The sequence below is a fragment of the Pithys albifrons genome, chromosome 4 (genome assembly GCF_047495875.1).
Source record: "Pithys albifrons albifrons isolate INPA30051 chromosome 4, PitAlb_v1, whole genome shotgun sequence".
Lineage (NCBI taxonomy): Eukaryota > Metazoa > Chordata > Aves > Passeriformes > Thamnophilidae > Pithys > Pithys albifrons.
In genome coordinates, this window is record NC_092461.1 from 83,257,449 (window position 1) to 83,280,495 (window position 23,047).

A 23,047-nucleotide genomic window follows, 5' to 3' on the forward strand; every position below is an offset into this window, starting at 1 on the left:
TGTATAAGGTTTCTTTAATTGGAACTGATGGAAATTGTTCTTACACTCGTTATCTGCCAATGCAATCACTACAAATTCATGACAATGAAATGTCCTCAATGAAGTATTCTGTGTTTATCTCCTTTATACCCACTATTCATATGGTAATAACAAAAAGAAAAGAAAGAAGGAATTCTTTTTACTAGAAGAGCATTTACTCCTCATGACTTAAGATTCTGCTATGTGTTTGAAAGACATAAGAGCATATGAACAACACCACAGCTTTTACTGGCACAAACTTAGTGGGATCATATGATCCCAGCTTGCCTCAAGTATAAACCATAGAGGTCATTTTAAAATGGTGTAACAAGATTTACAGCATTCCACTTCATATTTCCTTCATACCTGATTTCTATTTTGTACAGTACATTATTTTCAAAATTAAAGACCTTCCAAATCTATAGTTGGATAAAAGCTACAACCAAGGATCAAGTACCTCATAAACCCAAAGCATTCAGATTCCAAAATCTGCTTCCAAGGTAATTTTCTTGGTAATTTCTTACATGCCTACTCAGAGGCTGATCCAGAGTAAAACAGAATCAAGAGGTCAAAATTATGGCCCTGGTTAGGTGCAGCAATAAAACTCTTACTGATTGAGTAGGGCCAGAATTCCATCTACAAGGATTACTTCCTTTGACCTAAATGTGCTTTGAATCAATGCCTAACAGTCTGTGAGAGGCAAATGGTTTCTTTCATTTAGGATTAACTCATAGTATGCTCTGTGGTGTGATCAGATGTTATTGGGGCTTTATGCCCAATTATAAGGTGATTAAATAATTTGCAAATTCAAAATGCCCTTCTACATTTTTAGTATTTTTTTAATTATTATTGACTTGATTTTAAATGGTTATAATTCACAATATTTTACTTTGACATTGACAACAGTGATGACTTATTACTGTTTACTGTGGCCAAGATGTTTAAGAACTACTGGAAACCTCATTCCTCTCTGAGCAGAAAGAGGAACTCCAAACTGTCTTATCTTTGAGCCTTCATGTTGATTTGCAATAGCTGTTAAATGAGGCACTTGAAGCATAAGTCCCTCAATTAATACATCCAGTAGTTAAAAGCTGAGATGTGAAATTAATGATGTCAAGGTTCAGGAGACAGATTTAGCATGGAGACACTGTATCCTGACTGCTCCCTGTATCAGGGGCACTTGCTGAAGATGTCCCATAACACAGGCACTTCAGAACAAATGGCTCTTCAGCCATGCTGACACTGCCAAAATTATCCTGGTATGACACTGCTTCACTTAAAAATTGCATTCTGTTTCAGTAGGACTGGAAGAGATGTGGAGATGAAACTTAACCCTTTGCAGCAAAAAACTATCTCTGAAGGATTCTCCCTCTTGGATGATGCATCTCAACCAGGAAGGAAAGACCACCAGCCCCTTATGCCTCTGACTGGTTTGCATCTTCCACCATCAATGTGAGAATGAAAGCTCTCTTGTGCTGCTGTGAGGCTCATCTGACCCTTTCAGATCATTAACCTGACAAGGAATAACTCCTTTTATTTTTTTGTTTTGCTTGATATTTGCTGGGTTTGTTCCCTAGAACCAGAAGGAAAACAGAAAGCATGTGTGTGTGGGTGGAAAAGCTCTGCCTCTTTCAGCAGCAAAATTTTTAGGTCAGCCTGTAAAATCTTATCCTGCTTTTCAAAGGCACTGTAGCTCTTGACTTACAAAAGAAAAGAAAATCCCTCAGGGATTTATTAAAAGAAATTATGAAAGTGTTGTTATTTGACAAGCTGGCTTTGGTGAAGAAACTAGCTTTAAGAAGCATGTTTTCCTTCCTGCCCTTCCCATCACCCACCAGTTTTCCAGTGTCACCAGCACTGGCACTGTGTAACTGCAATTGTTCATGGGGCCATTCTGCAGGCCAGATCAGTGGAACTATCTGCATTAAATATCATCCTTAAAGCCACTCTTCAGCCAGACCATCTAATTGCAGTGATTCATAGGATGGCCTTTCAGCCAACAATAACAGCCAAACAGCCACTGAACACAAGTATTGTGACCTGTAGGCGAAAATTTTTATATTTTTAAAGCTGGGTCTGCTGCGAAACCAACGTGACAGACAACAAGCCAATCACACAGCAAAAGGGAAGAGCAGCTGATGACTGGGGACAAAATATGAGCCAGAAGAATTTCAGATAATTCTCAGCGAAGAGAATTCCCTCATGGGAAGAAGCTGAGGAAGAACAAGCAAAGCTCTGACACTTCACATCACTGAAACAACCAGAGAAGCTTTTAGACTCAAATATACTGCATACAAGTATGCTGGAATGGGTGCATGTATGCAATGCGCTACCCTCCAAGAAAATCTTGTGTTTTACTCCCAAATAGAGTAGTCACAATTGGTAACAAATTCTATGAGACATCTGCAAATGGTTATTGGCCAAAAGGAAAAAGAAAACAGCTGAAGAACTGCTCTCCTTGAACACTACAGACCATTTCTTCAAGCACCTGCCATTCTCTACTGGCTGGGTACAGAGGTGATTTTGTAGGTTGAATTCACACAGTGATGAGCTCAAAAGCAGAACACCTTCTCAGACTGCTTACCTCTTTAGCACTTTTAATTTTGGCCAAGAAAGTGTACAGCTCCATCGTTTCTGCAAACAGAGCCCGACATACTGCTTGGTAGTGGTTGGGAGCCTCTGAGCGGGCTGGCAGATGGGACGCACACAGCTAGGGAGAAAAACAAATAACAACATCAAAACAATGCCCATTGCCTCCATTAATGCTACAGAGCATGAGAAAACATGAAAGTGAATGCAACAGAATATTGAGGGCACAAGCATCCACGAGACATTTCAGTTTAGTCATGAATTGGGATGTATTTTATAAACTTTGTGTTCCTATTTATTTATGAGAACAGCTCTGTAAAGGACAACATAATCGTGAAGGGAAAAAAAATCAATCTTGCAGTAGCAAATTTTGGAAAACGTACTTAAATTCAAACCAGCTTTAACAGTTAAGTGTTGTTTAGCTTCCTATGAATATGGAGGAGAACTCTATCCCTACCAGTTTAGGAAAGGACAAAAGGTGAAGCAAGGCAAAAAGTTTAGTGTAAACATCAAGCTGAAACTCTGATTAAATTAATTTCAAGCAGTACAAAGATTTAAAAAATCAGCAAGAGCCATGGAAGCACAGGCTTGTTGCTTCACCTCAGACGTTAATGTACATTTCCAAACAGGCACAGCTGACATAAAGAACACTGACACAGGTTTTCATACATGCTAAACCTGCAAAACTCTGAAAGCCTACTCAAATCACTCATAATCATTCACAATTACTGATAAGCAGTCAGTCCAGAATCACTTTTAGAGTAAAACGTGCAGCTCCCACTTCCAACATGAAAAGTCACTGAGACCAGCCCTTACATTTCAAAGAACCTGAACATTATGAGCAACATCCAGTTCCATAAACATGAACATCAAGCTTCTACCACTGTAGAATAGCTCAGCACAGATACTACTAGTTGTAATATCTTTTTCTCTTAAGTCAAATTCATCACATGCAAGTTTCAACACAGAAATCTTGGCTGGAAACAGACAGGATAAAGTAACACATGAAATTTATTCCCTAAACACTTTAAAAAAAGATAAATCCAAAAGCTGAAACTAGAGGATCTGTACTGTACTGATGTATATATTAAAATAAAACAAAATCTTAATGGAAGGCCTTAAAATATGTCTTGTTACTGTGGTTTTACAGTAGCTATTTATTATATATAGCTGTAGGTACACGTATTGAGCTAAAACTAAGAACAAGCCAAAACCTGAGGGTGGCTACATTCAGATCTCCAGAACTAAAGCCTGAGACAAAAGTCTCTTTAGCAGAAGAGCCCTTAATTAGCCCAGTGGCATACTTGTCTAAATCTCTCCTGTTATTACAGTGAACACTGTGGTTACAAAGGGCATGCATGTAAAGCTCAAACTGCTTTTCCATATTGCTTTCCATCTGACTTAAATCCATACTGCCACTAAAAGGTGAGGTCCCGTGGCCTCCAGCTGTACACATCCACCAATGTCTTTATGCTGGCACCAGAGTTCGTGCCCTAACTCAGAGAGGATTACTCATCTGCACAAAAATTAACAATGTGAAGGAAGTGGGGCACAAGATAATTATTCTTCATGGCACAGACACAAGTGCAGTAGTGCAGGCAAAAGGGAGCAAGGAGAATGCGCTGCTGGGGTGGGAAAAGGGAGGAGGGGATGAACAATTGTGTTTCAGTACAATCACATTTAGATTGGCTTAATCTCACTGACAAGTTGCTTTCTGAGGTCATAGGTCCCTTGCTATCTTTTATTTCTTCCCATCCGAATAACAGTGCAGAGTTCAGTGGTCAGGTTTGGTCAATTCCTCTGATAAATTTTTACAAGCACAACTTGAACTCCTGCAATATTTTGTTCCGATTACTGTACCGATCCTATACCTACACCTATACCTGTACCTATACCTATACCTATACCTATACCTATACCTATACCTATACCTATACCTATACCTATACCTATACCTGTACCTGTACCTGTACCTGTACCTATACCTATACCGATACCTGTACCTATACCTATACCTATACCTATACCTATACCTATACCTATACCGATACCTGTACCTGTACCTGTACCTATACCTATACCGATACCTATACTGATATCTGTACCTGTACCTGTACCTGTACCTATACCGATACCTATACCTATACCTGTACCTGTACCTATGCCTATACCTATACCCTATACCTATACCTATACTGATACCTATACCTATACCCTATATCTATACTCTCTTTCTATCTATCTATCTATCTATCTATCTATCTATCTATCTATCTATCTATCTATCTATTATTTAAGTCACAAAAAGGAATATATAAGGAAAGTTTATGTATGTGTGTGTATATTTTAATTTCTTCCTATATACTTTCCTTACATGTAGGGAATGTAAGGTAGATGTTCACAAAACTGCCTCCTCTTCAAATTTTATTCTGTTTTATAATGGATGGCAAAAATTTTCTTATACTCTTCAAATGTATGTCTGGATAATCACAAGGATATAGCAGACAAAAAACCCAAACCAAGCAAAACCACCTTTTCCTTTTTTGTCTTCTTTTTTTCTTCTCCCCTTTTTAATTTTGTTTTTCTTTTCTTTTTTCATTTTTAACAAATCAGATCAACTCCTTTGTGGATAAAGGGAGCAAAACCAAAAGAGATGTACCTCCAATTTGTGCAAGTGACAACACAGACCACAAAGAGAATCTATTAAATATTTCCCTTAACTTAGTGAAAATATTAGAACCTTTGCAAAACCAAATTCTGAGTATGGTTAATTCGTGTTTCTCTCTCTCAATAATGAATTGTGTCCTTACCTGCCTTACTATGTTTTCAGTAGGCTATTTCTGGTTATTAATTACAGTACAGATAAAAGGGTTTTGTTCCAAAATACACCACTTACACGAATAAGAATAATAGCAACAGCAATTTCAAAAAAGGTCATAAAAGGTGTAAGTCTTCATAGCAGAGAATAAATTTTTATATTATATAGATTGCACATAGGTTTTAAGAATGCTTTTTTGCTTTATTTAGAAGCATGTTAATTAGAAACAATTTGCATCAAATATTGAGAAAGTTAATGAAATGTAGTGGTGACAAGTTCAAGCAGGGCATGGATATAATCTTGATTCTATTATGGAAGACAAAGTAAAGCAGAAAATAAAAAAGCCTGCTGCTGAGCTGAGTTACAAAAGCAACCACATAAAAAGCTGACCATTTGGTTTGCAAACATTAGGGTGCAGGTATTAAAGGAGGGCCAGCAGCTGCTACTAACTTTCATGTTCTGAAAAATCAATCTCTCAGTGATCTTATATTATGTGAAGATGTGTTACATAACGTAACTCCTTGTGGTAGTATTAAGTCAAGCGACTTAACATAATTTTTTGGATTGGGAAAGGTAAGCCTGAAGACAAAGGCAAATGTAAATAGGACAGACTGGTTCTTTTTCTCCTTCATTGTAATATATTGTACTTACATGTTGTTCAGAATGCCTGGCAAGCTATAACTTCTGCATGAAAAAATACTGCAAAATCTAGGCAGGAAAGGTAAATCAAGTATGAAATGTCACTTTTAGCCTGAGTTCAGTATATTTGTCCACTTGAAAAAAATTCAAAATCTTTAATTTTATGGTAGTAGTGTTTGAAAAGCTATGTTACTGTAACAACAACAAAAACCCCAGTCAGAATGTTTAACAAGTGAGATTATGAAGGGACAGCCACCTAATACACCGCTCTTACCATGGCACAGTGGTCGTGGTGCAAGAAGGATTAAGAGCAGATCTGCAGTCTATTCCAGTCATTTTGAGTTCATGGAGGAAAGGAAGCCTCTGTATGCTGCTTATTCTGACACTTGCCTTTTCATCCCTCATGATACAACTTAAAACTGTCCTAAGGGGAATGACTGAGAACAGTGCCCAGAGCTTAACACAAGGGCTGTTTGTTCTGTTTCCAAGACGTCTCAGAAAGTATGGCTCAAAACAGATTATGTGGTCTTTGCAAACTGGTGAAATAACAAAAATATTATCAACTACTGAAACATTAACTAGCTCAGGCTGTAAATATTTCCACTTGCATCACTGTGAAGAGTTGTGATTTTTTATTTTTTTCTAACTGAGCCTATCCAAAACCCCAGCTTGACCCAAAGCATTCAGTCTTTGCTTAGATCACTAAGAAGATTAGAGGCTGTTTCCATCCACATTCAGGGTTCACAGGAAAAAAAGGCATTATGTAAATATCATAGCTTTGCCAGCTCCTCCAACTTCATCCTTAGTTGACTAGGAAACAGGGTGCACCAAGCCAAAGCAGTGCCAAAAGAAATCACAATTTAACCATCTGAAGAGATCAAACAGAATTTCTTGCATTTGCTTGAATGTATTCCAGCACAGTCTCCATAAAATTACAAAAAATACAACTGGCTCAGCCACTAAAATGCACGCCAGTTTTGTGAAACCTTTTTGGCTAGATATATACTGGAAGCTTAACCAAAATACCTGGGCTGCTAGAATTAAGATTTCAAAAGACAAAAAGTGTTTCCATTTGCAACCTTCTTGGGCAGAGGGCCTGTATGAATGCACCACAAAGAAGAAAAGGATTTCTTTTTCCCATGAGCCACAAAGACAGGCTATTGATATTATGCAAAACATATTACCAGCCTGCAAATACCAGGCTTGTTAACTGTTTTGAAAGCCTTGGAGTATTAACATAGACTTAAAAGAAGTACTTTTTCTTATGCAACAAGCAGAAATTACTTTAACCAACAGATCACTGAACATGCAACAGTGCTAGGTATCTGCCATATGCCCTAGCAGAGCAATCTTACCAAGACAATACCTGCATATTTGTAAAACTCAGCCAAGCATTTTGCTTCATGTTATTATCCAGAATAGCATTAAGGAGCGGGCTGTTCAAAGGAATGAGTGTTTTGTCATGAGTTTGTAAGATGTTTCTGCTTGCTGGAACCACCTCCATGCATAGTATCCATGATGCAGGCACAGTGCAAGTTCTGAGGTGGCTTGCACAACACCTGGAGCCACCTCACCTACTGCCCAGCAGCCCAGAGCTGCTCTCCCAAATTTTCCAGGCAGAGATTCACCCCGGCTCTGCCACTCGTAACTGCAGTGGGTCAAGGACCAGCTGATCCCTCTGATAAAAGATTTTAGGGCAACAAAACCAAGGTAAGACTGCAATAAGACAAAAGGGATGAGAGCACAGTTAGTTATTAATCCACAAAATAAATTAATAGAAAATACATAAAGTATTCACAGAGAGTTACTCTTCACCTGCAAAAACTTGGTAACTTTTTAACCAATATTTTAAATAATCTTTTGCAAGTGCCATGGAATTTCAAATTGCTTGACATGCGACCTCCTGGTTAATTTTACACACCTCACAGAAAAGGCAGGTTTTGTGGAAACTGAACAAGCACATCTATCTCAGTATTTCTGTGTTCTTCAACATCTCTTTATGATGGTATTTGTTCTTTTGATCATCTTTTTCATTGCTTTGAGGTGGACAAGAGAAGAACTACATAGTTCTCCACTTACACAAGTTCCAAATTTAATCATTTAAGTGATCCTCCCCATAAAATGACTTCACAAATACATTTTTGATTTACTGATTTTCTTTTCTAATATGAAACCTCAAATACAGCTGCAAAGGCTTTGCATTTAGAAATAACAGGTACAATTTGATTAAACAGTGGCCTTGGTTGGCTGTCTCAGGACTGTAAAAAGAAGACTACCATCCAGCTGCTGAAATTAAAGCCAAAACTGCAAATGTGAATTAGATGAGGCAAGGATTGAAAACAGTGCTTTGCATAATACCTTGATCCTTAAAGAAGTGTCCACTTTCTGTATCATATAATTGTCATCATCTTTAACCTCCCTCTGCATTGCAAACTCTGAGGATTAAAGGCCTTGAGCACATTACTTACATATATATATATGCTGAAATGTCAAACAGGAATAGAGTAGCAAATGGTTACAAATGCCCTCCTGAGTCAAGGAGCATAGAAATAAAATTGAAAGGCTCTTGTCATGTGAGTAGACTGTCTGGGAAATGCTGCAGTGCTATTTTGTATGTTGTAGTTGGTTTTAGAAACTCAAAGCAAAACACGAGCAATTCAACAATGCTGAGGATGAAACTGGTGCATAGTAAAGGACTCTCTCCCATTATTTTACTTTGAGCAGAATATCTGTCCTGACACTGTTTCTTTCAGGTACCAATTGCCTTGAGGCGCTGAGCACCATTGACTCATTTTTTTTCTTAAAATCTGACACTTCACAGCTATTTGAAGGGTCTGATGCCTAAGAATTTAATGTAATTTTAGAAAGTTTTAGAATCATATAGTCTCTGCTGAGTTACTCTGATTTTAAGTGTGCATATTAAGTGCCTTTCTCACGAGTTTAGGAGCTGCTTTCAGGCTCAGTCAAGGCCAATGTTTTTAAGGAGCCACCTGCAAGATAACAGGAGACAAACAACAGGAGAAGGCCCGACTGGCCCCCCCACGAAGAAGGGGCAGAGTGACAGGCCTTTTGGGTGGGCATTCAAGAGAAATGAGAGTACTGATTAGATGTTAATAAGGGGTATAAAAACCGTAAAACTTCCTAACCTAGGGGTCAAACCCCTCTGGGTTTGAACGTGGAAGCTTCCAATAATAAAACCCTGTATCTTTCTCCATTAACTTGTCTTCAGTGTGTCTCTGTTCACAGGAGTACGGGGTCTAGAGGCATCAAGTCTTAACTACTTTTCCACACTATAAGACTGAATTAAGCAGTGATGAGAATCTTGATAAAATTTCAACAGACAGCAACCACAAGACTAACATGTCACTGAACTGTCTCCCTTATAAACTTGAACCTTTTCCAGTAACAGAAACAATTAAAGGTGAAGACAATTTGTATTCTGTTACATTCATTTGATTCAGTCTTTAGGTAAATGGGTCTTACAACTACTTAACACAATTACAAACACCTGTGAAAGTATTTAAAACTTACACTGATGTTATGAAATGGAAAGCAAAGTCAGTATAAGTTACTGAATACATTTTCTTTTTCAAGACCAATCCTGTACTTTTCATGCTCAGTGAACACTGTTCTTACTCTTTATTAGCTTTCTCAGAACAGAATGAACACCTTGACTATCAAAATAGACTTCAAATGAAAGTCAACCTATGTTTTTGTGAGTCAATGATTATTTCCACTGGGCATTTTGACATTAATTTTTCAATGACTGACTAATTTTATGTGCCAGTGCAGACTTCTTGACAAAGCTGCATTTGTATAAATCCTTATTTCTTCTTGAAAGCCAGTATGCGATTTGTACCCGTCAAATACAGCCCCCTGCATACAGCTGTTTCTGGATTGTGTGTTAGGTGTACTGTTACACTGTCTTTACACAGTGGACTGACAACATCCTGCTTCTCAAAGAGGCTTGTTTCAAAAGGGCCAATTAAGTGAAAACCAATTCTGCATTCTCTCTTAGTTTCAGAGGAACTGTGCTCTGTTGTTTCTTAGCAGAATAATGGAGGAATTAATAATATAAATATGCAGTGATCTGAATTTGCTAGCTCTCATTCTTTGACTATTCACTGGAACATCAATGGGATTATTCACAAGCAAGGGAAAAAACCTACCATTTGTATTTTTCCTATTCTTTTACATGAAATGTGTAACCCCTGCAACGTTTAGCAAAGCCACTAGGTAGCCTGACAGCAGCAACTGTTCACTAAAGCCTTCTCTTCACAAAAAGGCAGCAGTTCTGGGCACATTCACAGCTCTCACCTGCACCACTCACGCACCGGCATTTCCCGCAGGAGTAGCAGTGCCAAGGATGAGATGGAAAGGCATCTGGGGAAGAAAACTAGCTTCAAAAGCGAGTAGAGGCGTAGATGAGGAAACATGATAAAACTGGCTAATTAAAGGAGAAGAGGAGTGGCTGTACATATTCACCTGCAGTTATTTAGCTAGTAGCCCATTAAGCTGTGGAACCACCCTTCACGTTATTAAATAACTTAGACCTAAACAACTGATAGCAAAGAGCTGCACCCCTGTAATGCCATTTTGTAGGGTTGTCTGCCATGCTCCTCAGGCCCTTCTGAGGGCTGGAGGGTGCCTACTTAGTAAAACTACTGCTTCTGTCCATCAGGAAAGAGAGGAGAGCTGGGTTTGTACCAGGATGCTTGGCTGGTGTATGCAGTGGGGAATGACAGCAGGACACATGCTCCTCTTTCCTGCTCTCCCCTCAGCACTCCACACAGTAAAAAAACACAGAGTACCTCTGGAAAAACAGCAGAAAAGAGTCACATTTTCAAACAGCATAAACGAGAAAACAATTTTATCAAAAGGCCACAGAAAATGGTGGGGAATGACTCTCAAATCAGAAACCAAATCTCACTGACACACACAGAAAAAGGAAGGGGAGTATGAAGGGAGGTTGTATCAGTTTCTCAATCATGCCCATCGATCACATCACTAAGGAGTCCAGATGTTTGCATACTTACTAATTCAGAGACAATATAGTAATGTTAGGCATTTTATTCATGAGCCACTTAAAATCCAATTAAAATATATCAACTAAAATAAAAACATGCACTTTCCTTGGCAGCAATTTACAGTTCACATACAGAGCTTTAAAGTGCAAGTTTGTGTGGGAAGCTTGTTTGTTTTTATGTAAAGTGCTGAAACTTCTCTCAGGAGGCATAATAATAATTTGCTTTCATGTGTTGTCCTGAAGCATGACTTTTTTATTTGTATCCAAAAAACCAGATTTCCAGCTGCCTAACCCAACAGACAGCATTACCAAACATAACAAGCTTTTAAACTTCACTCCAAATGAATAAATCAAGTAACTTCTAACCAGTCTCATTTTGCTTTCATTAGACCTCAGTGTAAGGAAAGCTATTCTACTCCTTCATGTATGCCATACTCCTTATTTGTAGTACCTTTGTCAGGGAAATCAGGTCTTGAAACTCTGATTGCATGAAAAAGGCCTACAGAAAAATTCCTTCTCTTCTTCTTCTAGGCAAGCCTGTTTAACACTTTTAAAATTTGTAGCTACTGAATCTACATTGCAATTGTCTTATCAAGGGTATCAGTTACATAAATGTTAATACTTAAGACATGTGCCACTCTAAGATAGGTATGAGCAAAATTAACCCACAATAGTGATTAAAAATTGAATATTGCAATTTTAATTCAAATATATACTCTTGCTTATACAAGTAGAACACATATCCAATGAATCAGAACTTAAAAGGTGTTACTTTCTTCTCAGTACCCCCTGTTTGCAGTGCTGGTGCCCTTTCTTGCCCATTTCCTCCGTGCATGCTCCATTCCTGGAAATTGCCTCTGTATGGTAATTACCAGAAACTGAATTACCTGGAGCCAGTGGCTTCGACACACGTCTGTGTATAGGTGGGATTAACCACCTATAGGGACTGCAGATGGTGTTTGTACTGCCCTGACTGCTCACAGGCTTGAGGGAAAGACAACTTTGCTGCTTTGCTTTGGCTCCACACATTTCTTGCCATTGGTAGTAAAGCAATAAAACCACCACTCTGTCAAATATTCAGGGCCGCGTCATGTATCCCAAACTGCACTGAGTCCACACTGTGGTTGTACTGTAGGGGCTCTGTCACAGCCTTGCAATCTATGCTTGCATATATTCTCTCACCCTGGTGACATTAGGGATTATTAATTTTATTTTGCCAGTGCATCTGAGGTCAATGTAAGAACCCACTGAACTAGTCAGGAATCTTTACTGATCAAGTAAATAAAAAAACTCTGGATCTGAGCCATAGCTGACCGAATCACATATGATGCTACAGCATATTTTTCCATAATGTCCCTGCTCTCTTAGTCCCTTCGCACATGTATCTGTCAAAAAGATCGTGGTCTCCATATGAAAATTTAGAGTGGAAAACAGTAGTGAATTATTTTGCATCTTGTAGTAATTGGTGATTTTCTTGAAATCTTAAGTCCTGAACTCAAAAGAATACATATGAAATGGAACCTTCATTATATCTAATGAAGAGATTGTGAAGATTCTAGTACAATCCAAAGGCTGGCCCCTTGCTCCAGTCTTAAAATATATTAGGTTTTTAACACTATTACTCCTTGGAGGGGACAGCAAGAGCCCTTGCTTCTAAAAAGGATGAACAACACAGACCTCAACACAAGATGAGAATCCAAAATATAGAGCAAGAGAGATTGTATTTTGCTCATAAACTAAGTACAAGAACATTTCTTTCTCTTCCCTTGGGTTTAGTTGTTCCTTCTAACAGTTATCTTGCTTCTTTTAAAAATGCCACTTGTAGAAGGATGCAAAGCCATGCACTTGGACCAATCTCTGATGGCAAAAACCAGCCCAGTTTGTTATATTTTCAAAAAGAAGGCTGCTTGTACTTTCAAATGCTGAGCATTCTTTTGGAAATGAATCTATTTGCACGCTCAGAAAAATATGCACTGGAAAACAAATACATAGTTTAAAGTATTTGAAGACTCTTCCCAACCCTTACTACTTCGTTTTTAATTATCATAAAATGATTTTGCACTTTAGGTTATTTCAACCACATCAGATAAGTCTTACCATTCTTATCAAAGAAGGAACGTTGTAGAAACAAGTATGTTCTTCAGTAAAAGGGATGTGTCCTCAACAGAGAAAAGTTAAAGGGAAAAAAACCAAAGAATAAAACCCAACAATAACCCCTTCTATACACCACTACCCAGCTACCAGCTGCCCCTCCATCAAAATTTTATTACCTGAAGGAAAAAAGAGAAAATGGAAGGGGGGAAATCATTTTCCTAGTTCTCCAGTCAACTGCTGCTTGACTGCTTTGTTTTCAAACACAGCTCTTAAAATAATTAAACGATTTTGTGCCAAGTACTCTAAGGACCTGCACCATAGATAATTATTTACCTGTTCTCAGTTACACATCATGAAAGATATATCTCTACAAGCCAGGCAGGAATTCCCAGCTCAGTTATTCAACTTCAAAGCTAACTTTAAAACCCCTGGCACTTGCAGAGGCATCTACTACACGTCCATTGAAACAGATGCTTGTACATGATACGTTTACCAATGCCTTCCGAAGCAGAAATATAAAAGGAATTAGATCTCTGGAAGGTAATTCATACTGTAGTGACCTCAGTCCATGGAGAGTAAGGTTATCAAAAGGTGATCATGGCAGAGCACTCTTCTGCATGTAATCAAAGACCAACTGTTACTCTTGGGCAACTCTTTTCTGTACTCACATTTTTCATGTTAAATCACTTTTGCAGGCTGAAACTCAAGGCAGTTAGTTTTAAAATACACAAAATTTTAGAGCAAAGCACAAGTAACTAGAAATGCAAATATGTAAATTATTTCAATCATTGCTAGCTTCAGTAGATGAATGCCAGTTTAACATCAACTGAAGAACTTGATAGCAATGGATAAAGGGACAAACTTAAGACACTGGCAAAGTGCCTCAACTGGAGTTTGTTGACAGATCTAAACTGAATTTAGGATGTACCATCACATCTACAGAGACTCTGGTGTAAAACTGATGAGTGTTAAAGATTACAGATTGTTCTGCCAGGAAAGATAACTTAAAACACCACTCTCTTGTCAAAAAGCCCCATTCTAAGTGTTTCTCAAGGACGTTTTGCCAGTATCCTTAAGTATAACTCAGAGTCCCATGAGAAAGACAACTCCAACTGGAATCTGGAGAGGAAGGGAAGGCAAGAGGGGCTCAGTTCCCTTAAATGCTGCTTGATACCAGCAGGGAGATGCCAATAAACCACTCTGCTTGCAGCGCCTTCAATCAAAGGCCTAGGTAGCTGCCAAATTAACCTCAAAGAGAGGTTATCTTTATCTGTTGGAGTGGTAAAGAAAATTAATAATCATTTTATTGTGGTAGGCACATAAGACAATAGAGGTTAGTGGTGGGGTGGCCTAGTTATCTTGCTGGTTATCTCCCCTCAGCAGCTGGCCGCCTTGCACCCAGGCAGCAGCAATATCTGCTGGGAGGTTACAGACCTCTGGAGTTTCATCTTTACAGCAGAAAGTGTCCTGAGCACAACACCTGTCCTGTTTTACCTGCTTGCTTGACCACAGAGCCATGCTGAGGGCACATGGGTTGCCAGGAGAGCAACTGGAAGGAGTGGGCACATTTCCTCTCTCCCTCTCCTTCAGCCACTGGTACAAAAATTGGGCCCAAGTGGGAGAGAAAACCCAACGTTCAGTGTTCAGAGGTGCACTTTTTGCAACTGTTTTACAGCTTGGGGTTGTTGTTTGAAGGTTGCCAGGAGAGCAACTGGAAGGAGTGGGCACATTTCCTCTCTCCCTCTCCTTCAGCCACTGGTACAAAAATTGGGCCCAAGTGGGAGAGAAAACCCAACATTCAGTGTTCAGAGGTGCACTTTTTGCAACTGTTTTACAGCTTGGGGTTGTTGTTTGAAGGTTTCTGGGTAGGACAGATTTCAGCACTTCTGCTGAAGGTGACGCCATGAGGCCAAATGGCTCTGGCAAAGAGACTCATCAGTGGAAAGTCCCAGCAAAGTGCCTTGGCTCCAAACATCATTGCCAGGGCAAGACATTGTAATAATCACTCCTCCTCTGCTCACCAATACACTCAAATGTGAAAAGGACTGACATCACCTTTTTAAAACAAGCACAGTGGTTACTTTCAAAGCAAAGCTGACCACGTACTGACCTCCAATTACACAGCTCAGAATGAAAAATCAGGACATCTGTTTAAGACACCAAATGACATCACTTTGATTAATGAAACCTGTCTATCAACATAATTCACTTAAACACTTGTCACGTTCAAAGCTGCTTTAAAATTACTTTAAAGGGATTTACACACACTGTCCCCAGCTTTCTTCATCAAGCTAAGGTACAAGAATCCCTTCACTTTCTATATAGGTTTATAAGAAATTACACACAAGGGCAAACACAAGGGCAAAATTAAATTACTGAATATTTTTATTTCCAAGGGTGTATTGTCTAGAAAACATATTCTCTTTTTTTTACCTCTGAGCCACTAAAAGTATTTCTACTGTGACATGATTCATCTGTCCAGTCATGAAAAGACATAATAAATCATGCTGAACTTATTTTTTTCATTTATTTTTTACTATTACATGCTACTACAGAAGTTAAGGATTTTTAAAAAAAACCAAACCTACAGCTCACTTTCTTCACGCTATCCTGTTTTCAAATACCACCTCATAATATTTCCTTTTTAAAAGGTGGATTGAGGATAGTGATACTTTACATTTACCTGTGCAAGAGTGTGTGACTGTATAAAATACATATATGGGGGCTTGTTACATGTAGTATGATATAATGGACTGATTGATGTGAATTGATTAGAAGAGACCAGTTCATAAAGAGATTTGGCTTCATGAGAATTTGCTGATTTAAAGCAAGTGTTGGTCTTAAGGCTCACATCAAGAAATCCTGGCATGCTGGAAAGGAAAAACAAATACAGTTGCTCATTAGGACCTTCTTGTCCCAACTCCAAGTTTCCTTTGTCCTAGGAGAAAGCAAAAAAATAAAATCCAACCATAGAACTGTCTTTTAGCTCAAATCAAAGAAAGTATCATGCTCTTGCCTGCCATCTTGAATGAAACATCTATAAAACAAATGCCTGTTTTTTCTAGTGCTTAAAATCAAAATCAAGTTTCGAGCCTCTTTCTCTGAGATGCACATAAATAACAACAGAACAAAGGGTTTTGTCCCTCTTCAGGGAAAAGGCAAAAGAATGCTTCTGTTTTTCATCCAACCAAGCTTCCGAAAAGAGTCTTCTTAGTGCCTTCTTTACAGGCTTTACACAAAGCAACTCAGAGCATGGTCTGAAGCATTGCCACAGTGCAGCTGGCTTCCCTCAGCACAATCCTGCAGCTCCCTGGCCTTGTCTATCCCTCAGATAAATATTCCTCTTTATATGGTTTAGTTTGAGTCTCCAAACAGCAAGCAGCTATAGTTGCTACTTAGCCTGCCAGTCTGCTGTGCCTCCTCACATAAAATCCTTGAGTTCCCAAGCCCACTATCTTTCTGTAGGGATCCAGGGTGGCCTACACCTTCCCTTCAATAAACGCTCTGCCAAGTTCACTAAATTCAAGGAATTTTTCTCTTGGGACCATTTTATTCAGTTGCACAGGTGACTTACCAGGAAGGCTGCTAGATTAAAATCTTCCAATGATTCTCCACCACTACATATACAGAACTCACCTGCACAGACACACAAGCTTTGGGATGGTATGGCCCAATGATGCAGTGAGGCAAAGTGAAAACTACACAAGAAAAGCACAGACGCCATCACCCAGGAGAATAACGCTTTTCCCACTGTGTTATTTAAAAACATTTACAAACCAATCACTTATCTTTTGAAAGCTACCCCTTAAGTTTGCTTTAGTTACTTACTATTTAAACAAAGAACTACTGTAAAAACATTTAATAAGAAATGTAAAACATGCCCTGTCTTCAGACCAGTCTCTGGGGTAAATATGATATCCTGCCTTTTAGATTCAGATCTTCAGAGGACAGCACCATCTAGCAGACACTGTTTATTTCTTTGTATCAAATGGCCTTATCTCACTTCAATATTTTTCTAAAATACAGCATGCAACACTAAGCAAAGGGGAGCAGAAAATAGCATAATGGGAACAAAGGAATCAAGAGCATACTAAAAAAATCATATAGCCAAACCAGATTATTATTTTGGACAATTAGTGGTATTATAAAATTCATTTCTATGAACTTTCCATCAAAATTTTCTTTTCTTTTTATACTGCTACTGGCACAGAAATAAGTGCACCAAAAGAAACTTTGCCTCAAGCCCAAGGCTCCCTCTTGAATAATTCAAAAGCAAGAAGATCACAGTGGCTTCATTAAAGGGCCCTTGCTCCGTTTCTTTGTTTTTCCCATGTTGCTGTTACAGGAAAATGTGCCTCTATAAGGAATTAAGTAATCTTGTAGCACCTATGCTGCTTCCATTTTTTTGAGCAATGCAATTCTATCATCCTTAAAGTGACTCTGAACTAGCAATACTGACAACTGAAACACAGATAAGTTTTTATGCAACTGCTATTAGCAAGGAAAACTTCCAAGCATACTCAGATCCAGTCATTTGTGTCCTGGCAAAAACTAGAAAAGGCAAAGCTTTCACAGCCACTTTTCCTCTTAATCGCTCTCTTGAATAGGGTTCTAACAACTCAGAGAAGTTAGGGACTCCAAAATTTATAGCAGACAAGCACTTGGAGACTGCCACTGGACCTTTCCTTTCAGCCTGGAAAGGATAACATACCTTCCCCCAGCTAAATCAGTCAGCCTAATTAAGAAGTTCTCCCACACCCCATAACTCCTGCTTCTTTCGTACCTGTAGAGCACTGCAGGTACAAGAACACCTGAACGGCCCATTTCAAGCAAGAGCTGCATATGCACCATATAAAAATGGCAGAAGCAAGTCCATCAGTTTTGAACATGGTCTGTGAGGGCAGCAACTGGGAACCTTCAACATACAACACCACATGAAAGAGAGAATTGCACATCAATTTTGCATGTCACTATTGATTTACTTGTCTACTCAAACATACATCACCTACATTATGTAAATAATACAAGAGTCCTGAAAAGGTACCTGGGATATCCTCTATGGCATGCAGGCACCACATGGAAGTCAAGAACACTTGTTATAAGCCTTGCAGACACAACAGAAGATGGCATGTGAATCTATGTGAGAATGGACTGCATTTTTTAAAGTAGTGAAAGGAGCCCACAGAGCTAAAAAGCAATTGGTAACACCACAAACATCCAAGGCTGCAAAGTCTACATGGGTAGAAATGACTCTGACAAGCTGAACCTTTGTCAAATCCTAACGTAAGACAAGCTGCTGTCCTGGCTAATTTTTCTGAGCAGATCTACTGCCTTCACCAGGCTGACAGTGAAAAACCCATCACAACCTTCTGTGCACTTACCAGTTTTAACATCTGGAGAGGGGAGGAGGCTCAGAGCTAGAGAGGGAGACTGAGGCAGATCACCTCAGCTTTGGTCCAGTCAGCCTGCATTGCCTGGATGAGGGCTGGACTTAATCCTAGGGCAGAGAAGATAGGGGTTCCTTTTGTAATGGTGGCTCTGCTCTTTTCTCACTTTGTTATGGGTCATTACAGCTTTACTGTGTTAATTGACCATTACCCTGATTTCAAGTCATTAGTTAGAAGTTCAAATTAATCTGATCAAACAGAACATACCTTGTGAAAGTAAATGCTCACTGATCTACTTTAGTCTTCAGGATCTATTTTAGGCAGCACAGGCTCACACAGGTTCTTTGACACTTCTGATGTGTTATTTCTAACAAACTGCATGTTTCAGACATTTGTATTTTTTAAGGGATAACTGGAGCTCTGTCATGAAAAAAACCTGCATTTTATGCATTAAAGGACACCATTACCACCAAGGAATCCTATCCCCACTAAAAAATGGAACTTCATTTTTACCAAGGTATAAATTATTTATAATAATTACAGCATAAAATAGACAGGGGGAAAAGTCCCTGGCCTACTGTGCAACTTTTAAATACAAAAAGGCCACACACAAATTTGAGGTGTACTCTGACCTCCCAATCCATAGAAATAATCTGAACACTTCATCTGCGTTTCCTGTTTTTGTTGGACAACTCCTTGGAGTCTGAAGACTATTTTAGACCTCAGACAGGTTATACCAGTGTAATTATGTGAATTACAGGTACAGGGGTTTTTAACTGGTGTAGATGTGCTACTGTGAGCCATAAATCATTGCAGATATAGTGATTTGGTTTTGTCTTTCAGCCTAGAGTAAGACACTCCAATCTAAGCTCACACTGATGGAAGGAATGTTTCCAAGAATAATTAAACTAAGGAAAACAGAAAGGCTTTATTTTTAAATAGAAATACCAAAGTCCTAAGGGACAACTTCCTTGCAACTCCATTTGGGGTAAGCTTCATATTAAAACTGTATTACTACCATTAAATACTTAAAACCAACAACATGGAGATATTGCTCAATTGTTACAAAGACTCAAACATGCACACAGACACTTGTGCTGTTTTGCACAGTCTGTTGTCAGCTCAGCTCCATGGGCCTGCACAGTACAGGAGCTTCAAACACTGACTCCTTCCATGGCCCAGACAGCAGCACAATTCACTCTCTGTCTCACCTGCACAACTGTTTGAGGGGTCTTGCAGCAGAACAGATGAAGGAACTGATGGAGTTAAAGAACAAAGCAAGACAAATAAACCTTTGGGATGCTTTGAACTAAATATAGGTGACAGGGATCCCAGCCAGGTGACAGCACAGAGAGAAGAAACATACTATGATTTGATGAGTAACTATGACGTACAAGGCTTGCCTGGACAAGAGAAAAATAGTAGGTTTACTGCATTTCTAAGACAACTCTAAGTTAGCTCTAAGAATGGTGAAGAAATAAGAAAATGTCTGTGGATGGGTTCTATTCAGTTAAGATCTATATATTCCTTTATCAACCCAATCTCAGCAATTGTTTTGTAAGAAGCCCCAAAGTGAATGTATTTAAGGCCCTGCTGAGCCAGTCCCTGGGACTTCACTGCTGAACACAGATCCCACTTCTGTCAATGCAGCAGAGAGAAAGGGTGGTCAGGGAGTGTGCCAGCACAAGCCAACTACCTGTTCAGAGCAGCACCATGAAAGTCCACCCGCAGAGACCCAAACTGCCCAGGGGCATCCACCTGAGGGTGTCCAGTCATAGCAGTATGATATGGGGCTATGTCTACAAAATCAGATTTTTGTAGCTTAAAAATAATTAAATTGCAAAAAAAGGAACAGCCAAAGGAGAACCTGCCTTCTTCAGAACTTAAGAGATTCTACATCTAGATGGTTGTACTTTCAGGGATTCAGATGGTTGGGACAGTTTTTCCAACATTATAAAAGGGGTCTTAGGCAGCAGGTCTGTGTGGACAACTAAAGATAAATGGGTACATGATAATTTTTTGGTCAAGACAGCAACTACTGTGACAACAAAAGTGAAGAGAACTGAGGACTTCCAACTCACTGCAATTTCAATTCCCCACCCCACCCCCCAACCCCCCCACCTCAACATATGGAGGCATAGATCATGTTTTTCTAAAATAAGATACACCAAGATAAAGACTAGCATGTAAATATTTGAGTACACTACAAATAGAAGAGAGAGGATCACTTGTTTTCTTTTTTGAGCGTGAGAATATTCACAAATGGCCAATGATGTTGCATTCCTTTTATAATATAAAATGAACCGACAACATCTGGGGAATTGGTTACCATCTCATCAAGTTTCTGAATCTTCCCTGGCTTCACACAGAGTTACAGCATACACTGCAAGTTGCTTGTTCTCAAATGAAGCATACATACTGTTCTGCAGGCTTACACAAAAATGGTGAAGCCAGTTCAGCCTTAAACAGAATTACACTGATAGAAAGCTTCACCTTACTAAACTTAGCCTCATGGACTAGGCAAAATTATGGGCCTTTGAATTCCAGTAACATGAACTCTTTAACTGTCTGTCATAAATAAATACCCTCACTTGTTTTAACTCCATTTTCTGGTTCCCCTCTGACAGGTTCCCATCTTATACTTACATACGGTCATACCATCTATGTGATAATAATGCATGTCCTCAAACTCACAAGGGAGTCTCCAAAATATTTAGATCTAAATGTAGATCTTATCCTGCCTATAATTGCATTGAGACAGGACATATTTTTCTTTTCCTCTAAATGTCTATGCATGCCATAGATGGTTGAGCTGTACTACCATCAAAACAAAACAGCAGCAGATCAGTATCATCACTGTAAATTTCAGTTCCTTCCAGCTGAAAGGAGTCAGTCATATACTTGAACTACCAAGACACATGAGTCACCTGCACTTGAAAGTTTCTCATCTCATGACTATGCCAATGATTAAAATGTCTGAAATTGGGGGGTGGGGCTGACAGAAACAATTTCTTCTTCTTCTCTACAAAGCACAAACATCATTTTTCACCAATAAAAAAATATTGCAAACTGTAACCTTGTTTACATTTATTATAGTGAGATAACACAATAATGCTGCTCTAAAAAAATATTTTCATGCCAATTAAGTCAGCATGGAGATTTCTTACATATGAGTTCTGTTTGCTATGGGACAAGGGTCACTCTTCAGCTTTCGTGAAGCAGTAGTTGCATGACAGTTAAACTTTGGTCAGAATTAACAAACATTATTACTGAACTACCTAAAAGTGATTATTTAGGTAAGACCTGGGATCTGAGGCCACCGAGCACCAGAGATCATCCACCTGCATTCGTGTCTCAGACAAGAAGGTGTGGCTAGGCTACAGAGAAGGTTCCTGTTAAAGTTGATTAACTTTCAGGATGAAAGGTGAACATAAGTAAGAGCAAGATACTGGCACAGAAAGAGCACTGACTCCTTCCGTACTTTCAATGAGATCTTCAGAAAAACGTAGCAGAGGCAGTGACAAAAATTAGTGTCATGACTTGCAGATACTACTGACAACAACTCTACAACACCTCTGCTCTGAAGAGGAGCTGAGGTAAAGTCTAGTACTGGCAGCAGCGATTTGGCTACGATGCTGTTCAAAGCCAGAAGAAGTGACAGGGTGGTTCAGTCCAGAAAACATCAGCGCAGAATAAAAACGGCTATCAAAGCATCATTGGGCTACATTTACATCCAGAATTAGAAGAGGGTGCTGACCTAGAACAAAGTATTAATGCTGGAACTGGGTTTAGGTTTGGGACAGAGGCCAGCAGATATTGATAAACTGCAGCTTAGAAAGCGCCTCCAGGTTAACATGAAAAATGGTGTTGGCTTAAACCATCTGACTGCACAGATCTGTCAGATAAGGAGTAAGATAATGTTAAGATTGGGAGTGGAATTAGGGTTTGAGCATACTCTGGAAGAGATTGATAAACAGCATCATCTTGTTTCAGTATCAGGGCGGGTCCCATGGAGTGATAAAGGTGCCACATGACAGGACTTCACACACCCTTAGCAAGCCCAACACTGCCCAACACACCAGGCCTTCTCTGCCTACATCCTCTGCTGACCAAGGCTTCCCAAGCTGCCCATGCACATGTGCTGTCAACTTGATGCACTGCTGATCCCTCTGGATTACTGTGTGTGTACACTTGTGTCCTTGTGTACACGCACAGCGAACCCGGCACTCCCCAGGTGTACGATTTCCAGTACAGTATGCACACAGTGTGTGCACACAGGGGACTGGGCAGGGAAGAGGAAACAAACAAGAAAAAGCATCTGTCTGAAGATTCCAGTCTTTACTGTCTCCGTTTCTCCCTTCATTTGCAGTAGGACTGCCACGTGGGAAATACCTAAGCATCTGGCAGCCAATGTCTCCTCTCTTCGTAAATGCATTTTTAAAAACAGTAGGTCAAGTCTGGGCAGCAGGTTGGTCC

The 23,047-nt window shown here is 39.3% G+C and overlaps 1 protein-coding gene across 5 annotated transcripts in view; it reads right to left on the bottom strand.

Moving 5' to 3' along the window:
• The window catches only part of SPIRE1 (spire type actin nucleation factor 1), a 127,984-nt gene that overhangs the window by 44,414 nt on the left and 60,523 nt on the right, over positions 1-23,047 (bottom strand). For all 5 annotated transcript variants that reach the window (XM_071554858.1, XM_071554855.1, XM_071554857.1 and 2 more), the window contains exon 4: positions 2,603-2,728. In XM_071554858.1, the coding sequence (XP_071410959.1) occupies positions 2,603-2,728 (126 nt within the window). The remainder of the gene's footprint in view (positions 1-2,602; positions 2,729-23,047) is intronic.